We start from the raw sequence: 16,171 nt of genomic DNA on the forward strand, positions 1-16,171 counted from the left end.
TATATCCCCCCCCCCCTTTTTGAAAAAAAAATGGCCATTTTTATATAGGTATAAAATTATTATGTATTTGTTTATTCTAAAACCCTCCGTGTTCCCCTATAACTATATTTTGGCAAACATATATAATCTACGCGGTATATCTATGGCTTCTCTCTATTTTCTTATCGACCAATCGTATGGCGCGATGTTCCGAACCATGTGATATATTACCACCAATAGGAAGCGCGAATTTTCAAATTTCTCTCAGACAAAGCACCATCTCGGCTCCATGCTCTAACGTACATTTTTTTACGGCGGGTAATGGTGGTCGGATAATAATATATTGATTAATTCGCGATGGTAATTAAATACGAGATGTTAATCTTGAAAGGATATTTCGCTAATTCGTCAAAAGGTAAGTCCTCGTTCTTTTTTGGCGCTAATTTAGTTAAGCCTAATTTTTGAAAGATCCCTCGGTAGTGTGTGTGTTTTCGCACGCGCCTTACTACGGGCTTCACTATCACTCTCTCTCCCTCGTAAAACGACCAACCCCAGTCCAGTCCCTAACGTAGTAAATGGTTGCTAAGCCTAGAAATCAGGCCGTTCTTTTGTTTTGAATTCGAAAGTGGGGCTGCTGCTTTAGGCCTTGGCTTAATTACGTCCGAGCTTTCGATGGATTTAGTTTTATTTCTATTTATAGGCCTACTATCCGGATTTTTTATTTAGAATTTTATGATATATTAGCCTACTTCCGTTATGGGGAATGGGATATATTTTATAACATGGGGTGTTTTTTTTTAAGACGGTAAATCAAAATTTACGGGATGGGTATTTTGAAGTACCCCGTCCCCGTCGAATAAGCCATTTGTCCCGGGGTTCTTCTAGGGTGAATTCCCGTTCCCGTACAATTTGAAACGTTTTTAAATTACGGGTTAAATAATCTGGCTATTTTGAAGAATAGTACCTGCACCTTGAAATATAATAAAATGTATACCAAATGAAAGCTCACACCTTCCTCTATTCATTGCATATCATTATAATAAGCGCAAAAGATAATTAAGGGTAGTAATTAGTATTATAGATATAGGCACTGCTATATATATCATGGAGGGTCCCGGCGCATTAATTCACCATAGGGTTGGGTTAGGTTAGGTTAGGTTAGGTTAGGTTAGGTTAGGTTAGGTTAGGTTAGGTTTGGTTTGGTTAGGTTAGGTTTGGTTTGGTTAGGTTAGGTTTGGTTTGGTTAGGTTAGGTTAGGTTAGGTTAGGTTAGGTTAGGTTTGGTTAGGTTAGGTTTGGTTAGGTTTGGTTAGGTTAGGTTAGGTTTGGTTAGGTTAGGTTTGGTTAGGTTTGGTTAGGTTAGGTTTGGTTAGGTTAGGTTAGGTTAGGTCACTTGGTAAACATGTCAAATTTGAAATTTCAGCCATTTTTACATGATTTTTAAAATTTGATTTTCTACCATTAATAATCATTTGCGCCAAAAAATCTTAGCACCATATTTTTTTTCACGGTCTAACGAGTCTAAAAATAAAAAAGAAAAAGAAATTGGCGGTGCAGGTACTATTCTTCAAAATTCCCAATAATCTTTTTTGCGCGGAATTTAAATTATTTAACTTAAGCATACATTTAAGCATAAACCAGTATATGAATAAAATTAATTAAGTAGTCGAAATTAAAGAACTTAGGCAGAGATTTAAATATAAAACAGTATGTGAATAAAACGATATAATTAGGGGGCTAATTATTGTTAAATTTGATACTTTCCGCAGTTATTTCCTCCCCATCTTGGCACGAAAACTTTAATTTTGTACAATTAGCGACATGATTAACTCGGGAAGTTATCAAAACCGCGCGTGCTAGATAATTCGCGTTTATTTAAAAAATCAAAGTTATATAATAGCCACGGAAAGTTTAAGGGGGACAGTATGGATTTTAACGGGGGTGCGATGGACTTGTACGGTGATTCTTTGAAACTTCAAGAAATGATTGATTCGGACATGAGAACTGAGATTGACGAGTTTATGCCCACGAGTCAAATGTTTTCCGAAAATAGCGGCGGTCAAGGGCAATTATCCCCGACCTTGACCGGCATGGTATCCAATACGGGGTTAGGCGAACCCATGGATTCCATGGACAATATAGGCTCCATTGATACGTCGGACTTGTTAAATAACGGTGGTGGTATAGGCGTGGCGTGGATTGGCACTAACGGCCACCCGATGTATAGCTTTAATATGGACTTTGAGACCCTGGGCGGTTTATTAGTTAACCCTCAAACGGGTTTACCCATATCCCTGGCTATGCCCACGGCCCTAAGCCCCATTATTACTTCATCAAACGTGACCTTAAACGAAGCCGCCGTGACCATGACCTCGCCCGTCATTGGGGGACATAGCCAACAGTTTAACACGTCGGACATGGAAAGGGACAATAATTTGACCTTGAATCAGATATCAAACGCGTCCCCCGTCGGACCCATTTATTTGTTACAAAACGCCGCTCATCTTAACCCTACCAACACCACCGCCGGACAAGAGATGAACTTGAATAGCGCCGTGGCTATCCAAAGGGAGACTGAACAACAACAACCCAAAATCATGTCCGAGGTTCGAAACCAACAGCAACAACAACTTCAACCGACTCGACTGACGGCGGAAACGCCCAAGAAAAAGAGCAATAACCGAGCCAATATTAATAATAAGACAACCTCCTTGGATATCGTGACAACTTTAAACGAAAATGAAAAGACCTTTCCTAAGCCGGCGTATTCGTACAGTTGCCTGATAGCCATGGCTTTGAAAAACAGTAAATCCGGCAGCTTACCCGTCAATGAAATATACAACTTTATGACGTGAGTGTTTCGCTTTCACTTGTTTTTCCATACGTTACACCTGTGAGGCCTATTTTCCCACGCCCATCTCCATCCTCTCACTCCCTTCCGCGGTCTATTTCGTTTCGCACGTGGCGTGCCTATAACTATACAGGGTGTTCTAACACGCGTGCTAAGTTAGTCCGTCACAAATTAAGGGGAAAGTTCTTTGGGCGGTTTTGGGACGAAAATGTTGTATGACATTTTTGAATATTTTTCCGTCTGGACCACCGTTTACAAGTTACGTCATGACCCCTTAATTAAATTAGAAATCATTGTCTAAATCAGTTTCTTAATTAAATTTAAGGGACCATCCGTAAAATACTCCTATATTAACTTGAAAACGGTAGCCCGGACGTCAAAATGTCGTAAAAATTTCATTTTAGACGCGAAATAGGGAGATAACAGTTCTGACCCTGAAACGTCACACCCTTCTATCTCTTACTGGAGTTTCATCCCCCCCCTAACGGTTGGAAACAGTATTATACGCGCAAAAATGCCAACCAGAGAGGGGCTGCGTGACGTCAGACTATCTCTTCCCCTTAGCCAGTTGTTAGCTCCCTATTGACCAAAGATAACGCCCCTTAATTTGTGACGGTCTTTGCAAAAAAAAAGATTCACCCTGTATATTTATAACAAAATAAACTGGAACCAGATACAAAGGCCATGAAAAATTAATATATAGCTATATTTTGGTATTCCTATTAGCGAAAAATCCCGCAGAGCGCGAATTAAATCCCTTTAAATTTGTAATGTAGTTTTTCAACATAACCTTTGAGTAAAGGCGGGCAACGTCTCTGTGTAGCTTTAGCTTTAGCTTTAGTCTAAACTTAGTTTGATATTTAAAAAACCGTAAATATCAACAGAAACATCTGTCACCATATAAGCCTACCTAGAATTTAATTTTATTTATCGCCACAAAATATTCCATGTTCATAAGTTTTTCTCATTGTTTTAACGTCAGTAATTCATTTGCAAATCAAGCTGACAAAATTTGGGGGGTTTTGTGTCAGTCTTTCGCGATGGTACCTTAAAAGGCGGGATGGTAATTTTTCCTCATCTTAACTTGTAATAGCGCTAACCATAAAACCGGACGAATGTTATAATTTATATTGTCCTAGACCCCCCTCATTTAAATCTAATACCAGGAAAAGGGGAGTGAGTTTCTACTTGAACAATAAGGAAAGTTTTTTAAAACATGAATGGGTCACGTGAAAGACAGGAAACTCCGTTTTTTTGAGCCATGCTTTCAACATTATTTAATGTTTGCCCCCTTTTTTCTGTAAACATTTATTCAGCTATGATAAAGAGGAAAAACTATTATATTGTATACCTTATAACCTTGAAAAATGGGTCCTAAAATATCTCTTATTTCAATAATGGCATGGCACCATGGTATCCTCCGCCATGGTTGTATCTACGCGTGGATAGCTCGGGGTGCCATGACACGAACACAATAAAATAATTTTGGGGACGTATAATGAATTAATGATGATATTTTTGCATGTCACTTGTTTCTAGCGAACATTTTCCATACTTTAAAACAGCCCCTGCTGGTTGGAAAGTATGCGATTTTTAATTAGTTTTTAATCAGGGTTCATACAAACCTGGAAAAATCAGGGAAATAAATAGTTGACAAAAATCTCAGGGAAATTTAGAATTTTTAGTAAAAATCAGGGAAATTTGCGTCAATCAGGGGCCGAGTAATTAAGCAAAATGTTCATAAACATCCCCTCCGTAGGATTAACATTACACTATACTTTGGACGCTCATAACTCTGGTTATATTAGAGATACGGGGATGTCCATTGATTATGTAATAGTCATATTTGCCCCCCCCCCCTCCTTCGTTAACATTTGCTCCATAGGATACTCCATATACGGGAAAATTCAGGGAAGTATATGGGGAAAAACCTGGAAAATTCAGGGAAGTATATGGGGGAAAAACCTGGAAAATTCAGGGAAGTATATGGGGGGAAAACCTGGAAAATTTAGGGAAGTACAGGGGGGAAAACCTGGAAAATTCAGGGAAGTACATGGGGGGAAAACCTGGAAAATTCAGGGAAGTACATGGGGGGAAAACCTGGAAAATTCAGGGAAGTACATGGGGGAAAAACCTGGAAATCTCTGGGAAGTACATGGGGGGAAAAACCTGGAAATCTCTGGGAAGTACATGGGGGGAAAAACCTGGAAATCTCTGGGAAGTACATGGGGGGAAAACCTGGAAATCTCAGGGAAGTATATGGGGGGGAAAACCTGGAAAATTCAGGGAAGTACATGGGGGGAAAACCTGGAAAATTCAGGGAAGTACATGGGGGGAAAACCTGGAAATCTCTGGGAAGTACATGGGGGGGGGGGAAAACCTGGAAATCTCTGGGAAGCACATGGGGGGGGGGAAACCTGGAAATCTCTGGGAAGTACATGGAGGAAAAACCTGGAAAATTCAGGGAAGTACAGGGGGGAAACCTGGAAAATTCAGGGAAGTATATGGGGGGGAAACCTGGAAAATTCAGGGAAGTATATGGGGGGAAAACCTGGAAATCTCTGGGAAGTATATGGGGGGAAAAATCTGGAAATCTCTGGGAAGTATATGGGGGGGGGGAAACCTGGAAATCTCAGGGAAGTAGCCTATATGGGGGAAAAACCTGGAAATCTCAGGGAAATTTGTTTTCCAAAAGTTGTATGAACCCTGTTTTTAATACATTAGCCTAATTTAATTAATTAACAATGGGTTTTATAATTATTTATTCAAGAACTCTGTTAGACATAATTTATCTCTCAACAAATGTTTCGAGAAAGTTGATAAGCCCGTTCCAGTCAATGCGGGGGGTGCCAGAAAGGGTTGTTTATGGGCCATGAATCCCGCCAAAATAAGTAAAATGGAGGAAGAATTAAGGAAATGGAGAAGCAGGAATCCAAAGGAAATTCTAAAGAGCATGGCTAATCCCGGTAAAGGAATTAAAACGCCAAAAAATGTTCCATTCCATTTTGATCCAAATTCTTACTTAAATCGAATCAATTTCTTTAAAGAAAAACTGGAAATGTTAGAGGCGGGGGAGATGAAACCGTTAATGGATGAAGGGTTAGAGGAAGACGATAATGTAGATTCCGATGACCCTCAACAGCCGGTTGTTAGTTCCACGGAGGAAGAGATCAAAAAGGGTGTAAATAATATCAAACAGGAACCTCTGGAGGAGGAGGACGATTCCGAACCATTGTTCAAATTGAAGATAGACGCTAGCGAAATATTTAAAATTAAAATGGAACCGACTGAAGGGGTCGATAGTAGTAGTAACATGAATTCACCCGACGACGAGCTTCCTTCACTCGAAAGTAGCATACAATTGGATGATTTAGAGCTACAGGTAATTACTTAACGCTCTACAGTTAAAGGAAAAGTTCTTTTAGGATTATCTATACTTTTCCTTTAAATTTTTTAAAAAACAACACATTAAAGAAGGGACTCTGGGATTGTTTGGACGACGAACGACTTCAATTTCTTGGAGATTCTTTATTAAACGCCCCCATGTGCGAAGACGCCTCGACACCCGCGTCTAATCAAGTGTCTTTTATAAACTGCAACTACTTTAATAGTCCCTTGTCCAACGAGAACGTCTCTTCATCAACATCATTGCTCAATAATCAAGAGAGCGTCGTCACTAGTTCGGAAGGACACGCCAGATGAATATAAACGTAATATTTTCATCAAAACGTAAGTACTAAAGAAAACAAAGACAAAAACAAAAACAATTGCTTACGCCAAAGACGCACAGCTTCTAAGGAAAGTAAAAAAAAAAGTGATATTTTTTCTATCATCTCGAAAAAAAATATGAAAAAACCAAAACTTCAAACAAACAAACAAACAAACAAACACTTTTTTATATAAATATATACATATATATATATATAATAAGTAAGTAAAATATCAAACCGTCCCCTTACTCTTAATTTGTTCTCGCTCGTGTTCTACCATTTTTCAAAAAAACATACAAACAACAAAACAAAACGTAACAAACAAACAAAGAAACTTTCGTGCCTTAACTAGTTTATTTTTTGTAAACTAAATGAGGTCATTTTTTAATTTTAAAATAACATTTTTTTTTTTTTAAAAAAAAAACAAATTGAAGAAAAAAAAAAGCTAGTCACTTTAAAAAGAATTATAACATTGATAATTAATTAATTAATTAATTAATTAATTAAAAAAATAATAATCATTGATTGTTATCAAATCAAATCAAATTCATCATCGTAAATTGACAATCGTATTTTATATAAGGAAACAAACAAACAAACAAACACTCAATAAGGCCAATGACTCATCAATTTAATTTAATTAAAACGGACTTTATTTTAATATTAATTAAAATTTAATCGGACGGAGAACTAAAGAGAGAGAGTAAGAAGTATATTTTTGCACACTCACGAAAACAAATCCTTTTTTTTTTTTCATCACGCTAGTCTTTTTTTACGTCAAAAACTCATTTTTTCTCTTATTTTTACGAACACTGAAAGTGTATGTACAAAGTAGATCATACTTTACCGCCACATTTGGTAGTTACTTTTTTTACCTACATATACATAATTAATTAATTTAATTAATCAATCAATCAATCACCAAGATTAAAGAATATTTGAATATTTTTCTCGCACCTTGTTGATGTTCGGGAGGGGAAAAAAAATGTTGTTTTCATCTCCGCCGTTAAAGGAAAATAATAATAATAATAATAATAATAAGATTTTTAAATGTTATACAAATAATAATTTGATATAATGATGAAAACGTCACCATGTTAAAGGCACCTGTTTATACCATCCTCTCAAAAAAACCCTTCATTAGGAATTTATCCCGTTTTATTATGAATATTAATTAATTAATTAATATTATTATTTGTTTTTTTATTCGTCGTTGAAACGAGGGAAACAAATTTCATCTCTTATTTATTGCACCGTTCGTAAAAAGAAAAAAAAAATATACCGTCATTTTAATTAATTTGAAGAGTTTCGCCAAATTTTGTTGCCGTAGCAATTGGGGCTTTTTAGTTGGAGCAGGGATAGATTTAATTTTAGAAGTAGGAATGGAGAATAAAGGTTGGTATTTACTTCTGTTATTCCGACTCATAGACCACCCAGTATAGAGTGCGCGTACTCTCCCTCCAACACCTAACGAAAAGTTTAAATTATCTTATTGGCTTACTTAAACTACGTTTTGATGACGTTGCTGACGCGGACGACGAAAAATAGTGACGTAATTCCTTTATACCTCTGTCGCTATGACCCTCCCGCCTCTTCTTTCATACCCCCCTCCCTCCCGTGGAAGGGGGTCCGTCCGGCATTTGACGCGCGCCCAGATATTACTCTGTTCTCCATTCCTACTTCTAAAATTAAATCTATCCCTGGTTGGAGGTTATAACGGCTGAGTTTGTATTTAATCCAATCAAATCTTTGAGATAAAGGTAAGATAATAATAGTACTTACCCTAGGATAATTACTAGAGGTGTGCGAGTCCTGATTTTCAAATTTCGAGTCCGATCCCTGAAAAAGTGGACTCTCCGAGATCCCGAGTCAAATTTTTCCCGGACTCTCCGAGATCCCGAGTCAAATTTTTCCCGGACTCTCCGAGATCCCGAGTCCAATTTTTCACGGGGCCCTCCGAGATCGTGAGTCCAATTTTTCCCGGACTCTCCGAGTTCTCGAGTCCGTTTTTCCCGCAACTCTCAGAGTTCTCGCCAAGCGCATCGAGTCCTTAAAAAATGTTTTCGAGTCCAAAATATTTAGTGGTTGGCAAAGAACATAGATTACCCGCAGAGGCCTAATTCATTACTAACGAACCAAACCGTTATCTCCAGCCCCGTTTTTTCGTATTAAATATTGTGATAAGCTCAAAATCATTTCACTCAACATAAGAAAAACATTCCTATAATAAAAAACAACATCTAAACGCCATATTTTTTAAAAAAAAAACTAGATTTTAAACTAGACTGAAATACTTTATTATTCAATTAAAGTCTATTCGTTTAAAACATATAATCGTGCCAGTAATTTTATCATCATAATCATTTTTAAATTAAACATAATGATCTCAAAAAAGACCAAAATGAAAAAGCGACGTCTTACACCTAAAATAATCACACATTTTTCGACATCTTCATTTTCATAATAAAAAAAAAATAAGTCAATTTTCGTGTTTCTATGAATTAAATTCGGTTACGGAACAAAATTTGGGGGAACTCTTTTTCCTTGAATAATTGGCCTTATTCCTGATCAACGCCACCGAGGCGTAGCGGCGACTTTTGGAACTATAATAATACGGTAGCCAATCAGAGGTGGAGGTGGAGTCGATGGACTCTGATGGAGATCTGTTATTTTCTCTGTTTTGATTATTACCGCTTCAACTTGAAAAAACATGTTTTAACTAATTATTACTAACCTAATAATCTCCAAATAGACCAAAATCGAATGAAAACTTACTCCGAAAATCTTTTTTCATAATATTAGACAGAATAAGAAAGGTAAAATCAACTTTGTTTTAATACTTTTGAAACCATATCGCTTGTTAAGCCTTGGCTATTCACATGATTCAAAACAGAGAAAATAGCAGATCTCCATCGGCTCCAGCGCCACCTCTGATTGGCTACTGTATTATTATAGTTCCAAAAGTCGCCGCTACGCCTCGGTGGCGTTGATCAGGAATAAGGCCAAGTTTTTTACGATAGTTAAAGTAATTTAAATTTTAAATTTCTTTGATTAGTCTTTGTCTTTCGTTGTGCAATAATGATTTTTCTTTTTCTTTTTTTTTTACGGTAAACGCAAAGAGATACATACGATTTGTTTTTCGTCCGTTGAGTTTTTTAGAGCTTATTGAAAATTACAAATTAGTTTATTGACGAAAGTTTTGAAAGAGAAAGAGAGGAAAGGGTTTTAATTAAGTTGGTAGAAAGCGCGGTGCCATTTTGTATCAAAAAAACAAAACAAAAAACAACCAAGAAATGTTTTTCAATGTGATTTAGAAAACAAATTGTATTTTTGCAACGCTGATATTGTAAATCAATGTATTATAGGTAAATAATCATGGCTAATTAATTAATTCACTGTTTAAAATATTTGGTGTGTGAAAAGAATTAATAATAATTAATTAAGCAACGATCGAGTTAATTATAGGTTGTAATATTAAATATTGATTTGTCTTGCACGATGATTGATACGTATTGTTACCAGTGGTGTGCGAGATTCTTAGTGATCAAAACAGGTTATTTTCAGAATAAATGTTCATGAGCTCATCGTCTGCTTAAGTTATAAGCTCCAATTGGATTCGAGTATTTAACAAGTTAAAACAGTTACTCGAACCTTTCTCCAGTATCCTAATATTTTGTTATCGAGTTGAGTACTCGGCTCTCGCTCGATACGGGAACTTGTCGAGTACTCGGCTCTCGCTCGATACGGGAACTTGTCGAGTACTCGGCTCTCGCTCGATACGGGAACTTGTCGAGTACTCCGCTCTCGCTCGATACGGAAACTTGTCGAGTACTCCGCTCTCGCTCGATACGGGAACTTGTCGAGTACTCCGCTCTCGCTCGATACGGGAGGAACTTGTCGAGTACTCCGCTCTCGCTCGATACGGGAGGAACTTGTCGAGTACTTGGCTCTCGCTCGATACGGGAACTTGTCGAGTACTCGGCTCTCGCTCGATACGGGAACTTGTCGAGTACTCGTCTCTCGCTCGCTACGGGAACTTGTCGAGTACTCGGCTCTCGCTCGATACGGAAACTTGTCGAGTACTCCGCTCTCGCTCGATACGGGAACTTTTCGAGTACTCCGCTCTCGCTCGATACGGGAACTTGTCGAGTACTCCGCTCTCGCTCGATACGGAAACTTGTCGAGTACTCGGCTCTCGCTCGATACGGGAACTTGTCGAGTACTCGGCTCTCGCTCGATACGGGAACTTGTCGAGTACTCGGCTCTCGCTCGATACGGAAACTTGTCGAGTACTCTGCTCTCGATACGGGAATTTAACGAGTACTCGCACACCACTGATTGTTACCCCAGGCCAATTATTACCGGTGAAACTTGACCAGATCAGCTAGCTTATGCGGTTAAAGAATTGAAGTTATAAAGCGGCCGCTTTCTCGGGGTAGGGTTAAAGGTTAATTAAATTTATACGAACCAACCAAACATGGGACTGCCTTTTCACTCACTTTATCGCCCCTTTAATTAAGTTTAATAATAATACGTATCGATTCTCGGCAAATGTATTGAATGTAAATAATATTTTCTATCGGCTTAGGAATTACCTCTTTAATTTGTTTCTATCACGCTTTACGTAAAGAACAGAACGTGTTTTGAAATGAACAACAGGGGGGCGGGGGGGCAAGGGTTTTAATTGGTCCTAATTAAGGTTTATCCATAGCTTGTTTTATATTAATTAATTACGTAACAACACCGAAGAAACAACGTAAACATAATCAATCACTCTGAAATGAATGTGCATGCTCAATCATTTGGAAACGAAAAAGAAAATAAGTATAACCAGACGAGTACCAATTACCAAAGCGGCATTTATTTTATTATTATAACAATTAAGTTCACTGCCAAATATTAATCATCTTATCTTAATGCCAATTTTTATTTAATTAAAATTAAAAATTTAAAAAAAAACTCACAAAAACCCGTTTTTTTTTTTGTTTTTTTTTTTGCGATATTTTAAAGAGAAAATTGAACTCACATAAAATAAATTTTATTCAAAGTGTTTTGAGCATGAGTGAATAAACTTAATTAATATAAAGAAAAGGAATAATTAATATCCAGAGAAGATTAATAATTAATAAAAATTGGCATTTTATTATCCCTTAAATCATCAAATCCATTTCACATCATTCAATTCAACAAAAAAAAAGAACCAACTGTTTTTTATTTTTATTTTTATTTTTATTTTTATTTTCATCTAAAATACAAAAAAAAGTATTTTGATCTCAAATTTTTTTTTTTACCTTTTTTATACTTTTATACAAATGGAGGAAATGACTTTTAAGTTTGGATTTAAACTGACTTGGAGTTCTAATTAAATTTTTTTTCTTAATTCAAAATTAAATAATAAGTACTTAAATTAAATTAATGTTTTTAAAAGTAAATGAATTGGGACCAACGCCAAATTAATTAAATTAATTAAATTTTTTTTTATTATTATTTATTTCAAAAATAATTACAAAAACAAAACCCAGACACATTTGGCTTTCAGAAAAGATGAAGGATATCTTAATTATAATAATTGGGTTCTTTAATTAATTAATTTCTTTTTTAATTAATGAATTGACAAATGTATAAATTCAAATTAATTTTTTTTTATTATTATTATAATTATTGTGAAAAAGAAAAGAAAAGAGAAATTTAAATAATTGCATAAAATTTTTTGGAATGGTTTCCCCCCCTTGTTTCTTTATATTACATACATAAAAACTAACTAACTAACTACAACTCTTCAATTTAAATAATATCACGCTTAATTAATTAATTAATTAATTCATTTTTTTAAAAGATAAATTATAAATTTTCAACGTCAAAAAGCTCAGTGTCATAAAATATTTTAATTTCTTTTTTTAATTACTTAAAATTCAATGTTAGAAACGTTTAAATGTTGAGCATTATTACGAGCTGAAATTTAAACAAGTTCATTAATTAATTAATTAATTAATTAATTATTAATTAATCTAATCTTATAGTTATAATATTTTACCATCAAAATAGGTTGTATCAGTCTCATTATCAGGATGCGGTACAAATGGAGCCGTTTGTTGTAGCAGCATTTCCCAAGAGACGTTTTCAAACAATTTTAGAGTTTTTAAACCTGTTTAATTAATTATAAATTTTAATTAGTTATTTTTAGTATATTTAATATTTACTCTTTCACCTTTAGCCTCTGGTCTCTTTGCCGGATCCATTGTAAGCAAACTATCAATGGTTTCTCTGGCATTTGGACTTAATTCTTCGTCTCCCTCTGGCCATGGAATATCTCTGTTTAGGATATTCTTGAAGACTGCGTCTGTCGTTTGATCATTGAAAGGTGGTATGCCCGTTAGAAATTCAAATAAACAAACTCCCAATGCCCACCAATCGACTTTGGCATCTAAAAAAGCCATAAACCATCAACCATACTTCTCTTAGAAACTTTGAGATGCGTAATCTGAGGGACACGCTAACTGTGGAGCGACTTAGATTGGGTGGAACGCTAGAAAATGGCGGAGGAATACTCGGAAAAAATGGCGGACGTCGACAGCCCGCCATTTTTCCGAGTATTCCGCCTCCGGGAAATCGGTGGACACGCTAACTGTGGAACTACTTAGGTTGGGTGGGACGCTAGAAAATGGGGGAGGAATACTCGGAAAAAATGGCGGACGTCGACAGCCCGCCATTTTTCCGAGTATTCCGCCTCCGGGAAATCGGTGGACACGCTAACTGTGGAACTACTTAGGTTGGGTGGGACGCTAGAAAATGGCGGAGGAATGCTCGGAAAAAATGGAGGACGTCGACCGCCCGCCATTTTTCCGAGTATTCCGCCTCCGGGAAATCGGTGGACACGCTAACTGTGGAACTACTTAGGTTGGGTGGGATGCTAGAAAATGGGGAGTAATACTCGGAAAAAATGGCGGACGTCGACCGCCCGCCATTTTTCCGAGTATTCCGCCTCCAGGAAATCGGTGGACACGCTAACTGTGGAACTACTTAGGTTGGGTGGGACGCTAGAAAATGACGGAGGAATACTCGGAAAAATGGCGGACGTCGACAGCCCGCCATTTTTCCGAGTATTCCGCCTCCGGGAAATCGGTGGACACGCTAACTGTGGAACTACTTAGGTTGGGTGGGACGCTAGAAAATGGGGGAGGAATACTCGGAAAAATGGCGGACGTCGACAGCCCGCCATTTTTCCGAGTATTCCGCCTCCATTTCTAGCGCCCCCCACGGACCTAAGTCGTTCCACAGTTAGCGTGTCCACCGCATCATCCTTGACTTTACCATGCTCTTTATGTAAAAGAAGTTCGGGAGCTAAGTAATCTGGTGTCCCCAGTACTCTATCTTCGCTTTTAGGTTGAGGTCCTCGACGCACGCTTTTAGGCGTACGGAAAGGTGTATTGTTCATCTTTATTTGCAAGGGAGTTGAAGGGGTATTTTGTTGGCCAATAGTAATAACCCTCGGGTTTTTCCATTTCATCTCTTTAACGTGTGAGAATTCAAATGAATCTTGGGTGCTAGCAACGGTCGAATCCGACGAGAAAATTCCAACAAATCTTGTGATTTTTCTATTAACCACTTCTTCCGGACTAATTTCGCCTTTAGGAATGAGTTTTACGTCAATCGGAGAGATATTCTTGGCGTCATTCGTCCAGCTTTTACGAATCTCCGGAGACAAATCCATGGGTGGCGATAAATTTAACGGAGAACCAATCAAATTTTCGTCAAAACCAAGACCAGTGAATAATCCGGTTAAACTGGAAGAAGCCGCTCTCTTCCTTTCAATTTCTTCGGGACTTCCGTCTGTATTATAAACGCGTTTTCTTTTAACTGATCCTCGATGTTCGGGCTTACGAAATAAGCTTTCTTGACTAATTTCCTGGGAATCTCCCGGTGATTCACCAAAGGTGTGATCAAAGCTATATTGAAGTTTCTTTATTTGATGATTATTTCTAACGGTACTCGGTTGACAAGATCGGTTTTTCAAGAGAGCGGCGCGCAATTGTTCACCGCCTCGGTTTAAAACGGGAGTAGATGAAATTTGGCACGGGTTATCGTCTTCTGGTGAGCAAAAGTTAGGGCTAGTTGTTGCAAAATCTTCCCCGGAACTCTCGGCAAAACCTTCGCCAACGTTTGTGAAGGATCCATCCAATCCTGTTAAGTAAGGTGATTTATTTGAAGAACTGCGGCGCCATTCCTCGAGAACATATCAACATGCAATACCTTCACTGGGTTTCATTTCCCATGGATTATTTTTAGGAATATCCAAGAATTTATCGCTAAAGGCGCGAGGTTTGACTCTGTCAAAGTTTAACGATTTAACAGGTTCATCAAGGTTGGATGCCAAGTTAAAGCGAGGTATCATTCGGTTAGTAGCCTCGGATAAACTCTTGTAAATGTGAGAAGCAGCTTGAACTGAAGGCGAACTCTGAAAAAGGTACAAAACTGACGGTTTTAGTTCACATTACACGCGGTAGATCTCAAGGAACACGCACAAATGCCAGGGATGATGTTAAAGAAAGAAGTTGGCCTGGTGTTCTATGAGTTTGAACTGATTTTCCATCTGAACCCGTGGAAGGTGTGCCAAGAACGTCAACCAGCTGAATTTCTATAAATTTTGAAAGTTATGTGACGTTCCGATGATTTAAAGGTTTGTAGGGGAGGGGGAGGTGATAGACCTTACGTCTATTTAAGGTAATCTTTGATAGACCAAAATCAGTTAGCTTGATATGTCCTGATGAGGATATAAGCATATTATCGGGTTTTAAATCACGGTGAACGATGCCATGACTGTGTAGATACTCCAAAGCCAAAGTAGCTTCCGAGGCATAAAATACTGCCATAGGTTCATCAAAATAGCCATAGATATGAAGTAATGATTTAATATCACCGCCAATCATATACTCCATCACCTAAGGATTAAATTTTAGCTTATAAATATTATAATTACGGGGAATTAGGTGTATAATTACCAGATAAACGTTTTGTTTTGACTGGAAGGAGTAGAATAGGTTTACGATAAATGGACTGTGGCTTACAGCCAGAACATTTCTTTCGGCTAATACTTGATTCGTCATGTTTTTGTTAACCATTTCGGATTTTTTCATGGCTTTGATCGCGTACATGCATTTAGGATTGTCATTTTTATGACCCAGAAATACTTTTCTATAAATTGAAATGTGCGTTAACGATGTGGGGTAAATGAATTTAGGATCAATATAATTTTTCATGTTACCCTTACCCAAAAGCTCCGCGACTTATAGGTTTTAGAATTTTGAAATCTTCGATACATGGAAACTATATTTAAAAAACCGTTTAAGTTAATCAACATTGATAAAAGATAAGTTTGTTTGTTGTTTACCTTAATTGCATGTGTTTTAGAGTCACTATCATGCCTCGATCTTGATATTTCAGGCTCAGAATTTTCCTTACATTCCTTTTCAATTAACGAATCCATTATTGATTTGAATTTAATTAAGCCTAGCTTCGTAATCGTAATCAATGCGACTGATACAAATTCAAATAGGCCGCGGTTAGGTTCTCAATTCAAATTACGTGTGGCGCCATTTTTCAAATCACCTTAGTTCAATATTTTGCCATAGATG

The 16,171-nt window shown here is 37.2% G+C and overlaps 2 protein-coding genes across 2 annotated transcripts; one reads left to right on the plus strand and one right to left on the minus strand.

The window, feature by feature from the left end:
• The first annotated feature begins 39 nt into the window (after positions 1-39).
• Positions 40-11,484, plus strand: LOC149588551 (uncharacterized). Its single transcript, XM_089862508.1, has 6 exons — positions 40-394; positions 1,748-2,829; positions 4,369-4,411; positions 5,600-5,795; positions 5,877-6,211; positions 6,304-11,484. Exons 2-6 carry the CDS (start codon positions 1,904-1,906, stop codon positions 6,529-6,531), a joined length of 1,728 nt encoding a protein of 575 aa, XP_089718634.1. The 5' UTR covers positions 40-394; positions 1,748-1,903; the 3' UTR covers positions 6,532-11,484.
• A 921-nt stretch (positions 11,485-12,405) lies between these two features.
• On the minus strand, positions 12,406-16,171 carry gwl (serine/threonine-protein kinase greatwall). Its single transcript, XM_089862507.1, has 10 exons — positions 15,928-16,171; positions 15,808-15,863; positions 15,539-15,731; positions 15,250-15,478; positions 15,062-15,174; positions 14,790-14,994; positions 13,851-14,720; positions 12,748-12,963; positions 12,574-12,684; positions 12,406-12,491 (listed from the first exon to the last, which is right to left on the minus strand). The coding sequence occupies exons 1-10, from the start codon at positions 16,021-16,023 to the stop codon at positions 12,445-12,447; spliced, it is 2,136 nt and encodes a 711-aa protein (XP_089718633.1). The 5' UTR covers positions 16,024-16,171; the 3' UTR covers positions 12,406-12,444.

Source organism: Phalangium opilio, unplaced genomic scaffold, assembly GCF_054372755.1.
Source record: "Phalangium opilio isolate 3A_F unplaced genomic scaffold, DU_Popi_V2 ptg000540l_1, whole genome shotgun sequence".
Lineage (NCBI taxonomy): Eukaryota > Metazoa > Arthropoda > Arachnida > Opiliones > Phalangiidae > Phalangium > Phalangium opilio.

Bases quoted from the DNA above. Each gene is read 5' to 3' on its own strand.
- gwl (XM_089862507.1), bottom strand. From the start codon at position 16,023: ATGGATTCGTTAATTGAAAAGGAATGTAAGGAAAATTCTGAGCCTGAA. The intron at 14,995-15,061 runs GTGCGTGTTCCT...TACCTTTTTCAG, and splicing joins TAACATCATCCCTGGCATTT to AGTTCGCCTTCAGTTCAAGC. The intron at 12,685-12,747 runs GTGAAAGAGTAA...TTAATTAAACAG, and splicing joins AAAGAGACCAGAGGCTAAAG to GTTTAAAAACTCTAAAATTG.
- LOC149588551 (XM_089862508.1), top strand. From the start codon at position 1,904: ATGGATTTTAACGGGGGTGCGATGGACTTGTACGGTGATTCTTTGAAA. The intron at 4,412-5,599 runs GTATGCGATTTT...TATTTATTCAAG, and splicing joins CAGCCCCTGCTGGTTGGAAA to AACTCTGTTAGACATAATTT. The intron at 5,796-5,876 runs GTAAAGGAATTA...ATTTCTTTAAAG, and splicing joins AAAGAGCATGGCTAATCCCG to AAAAACTGGAAATGTTAGAG.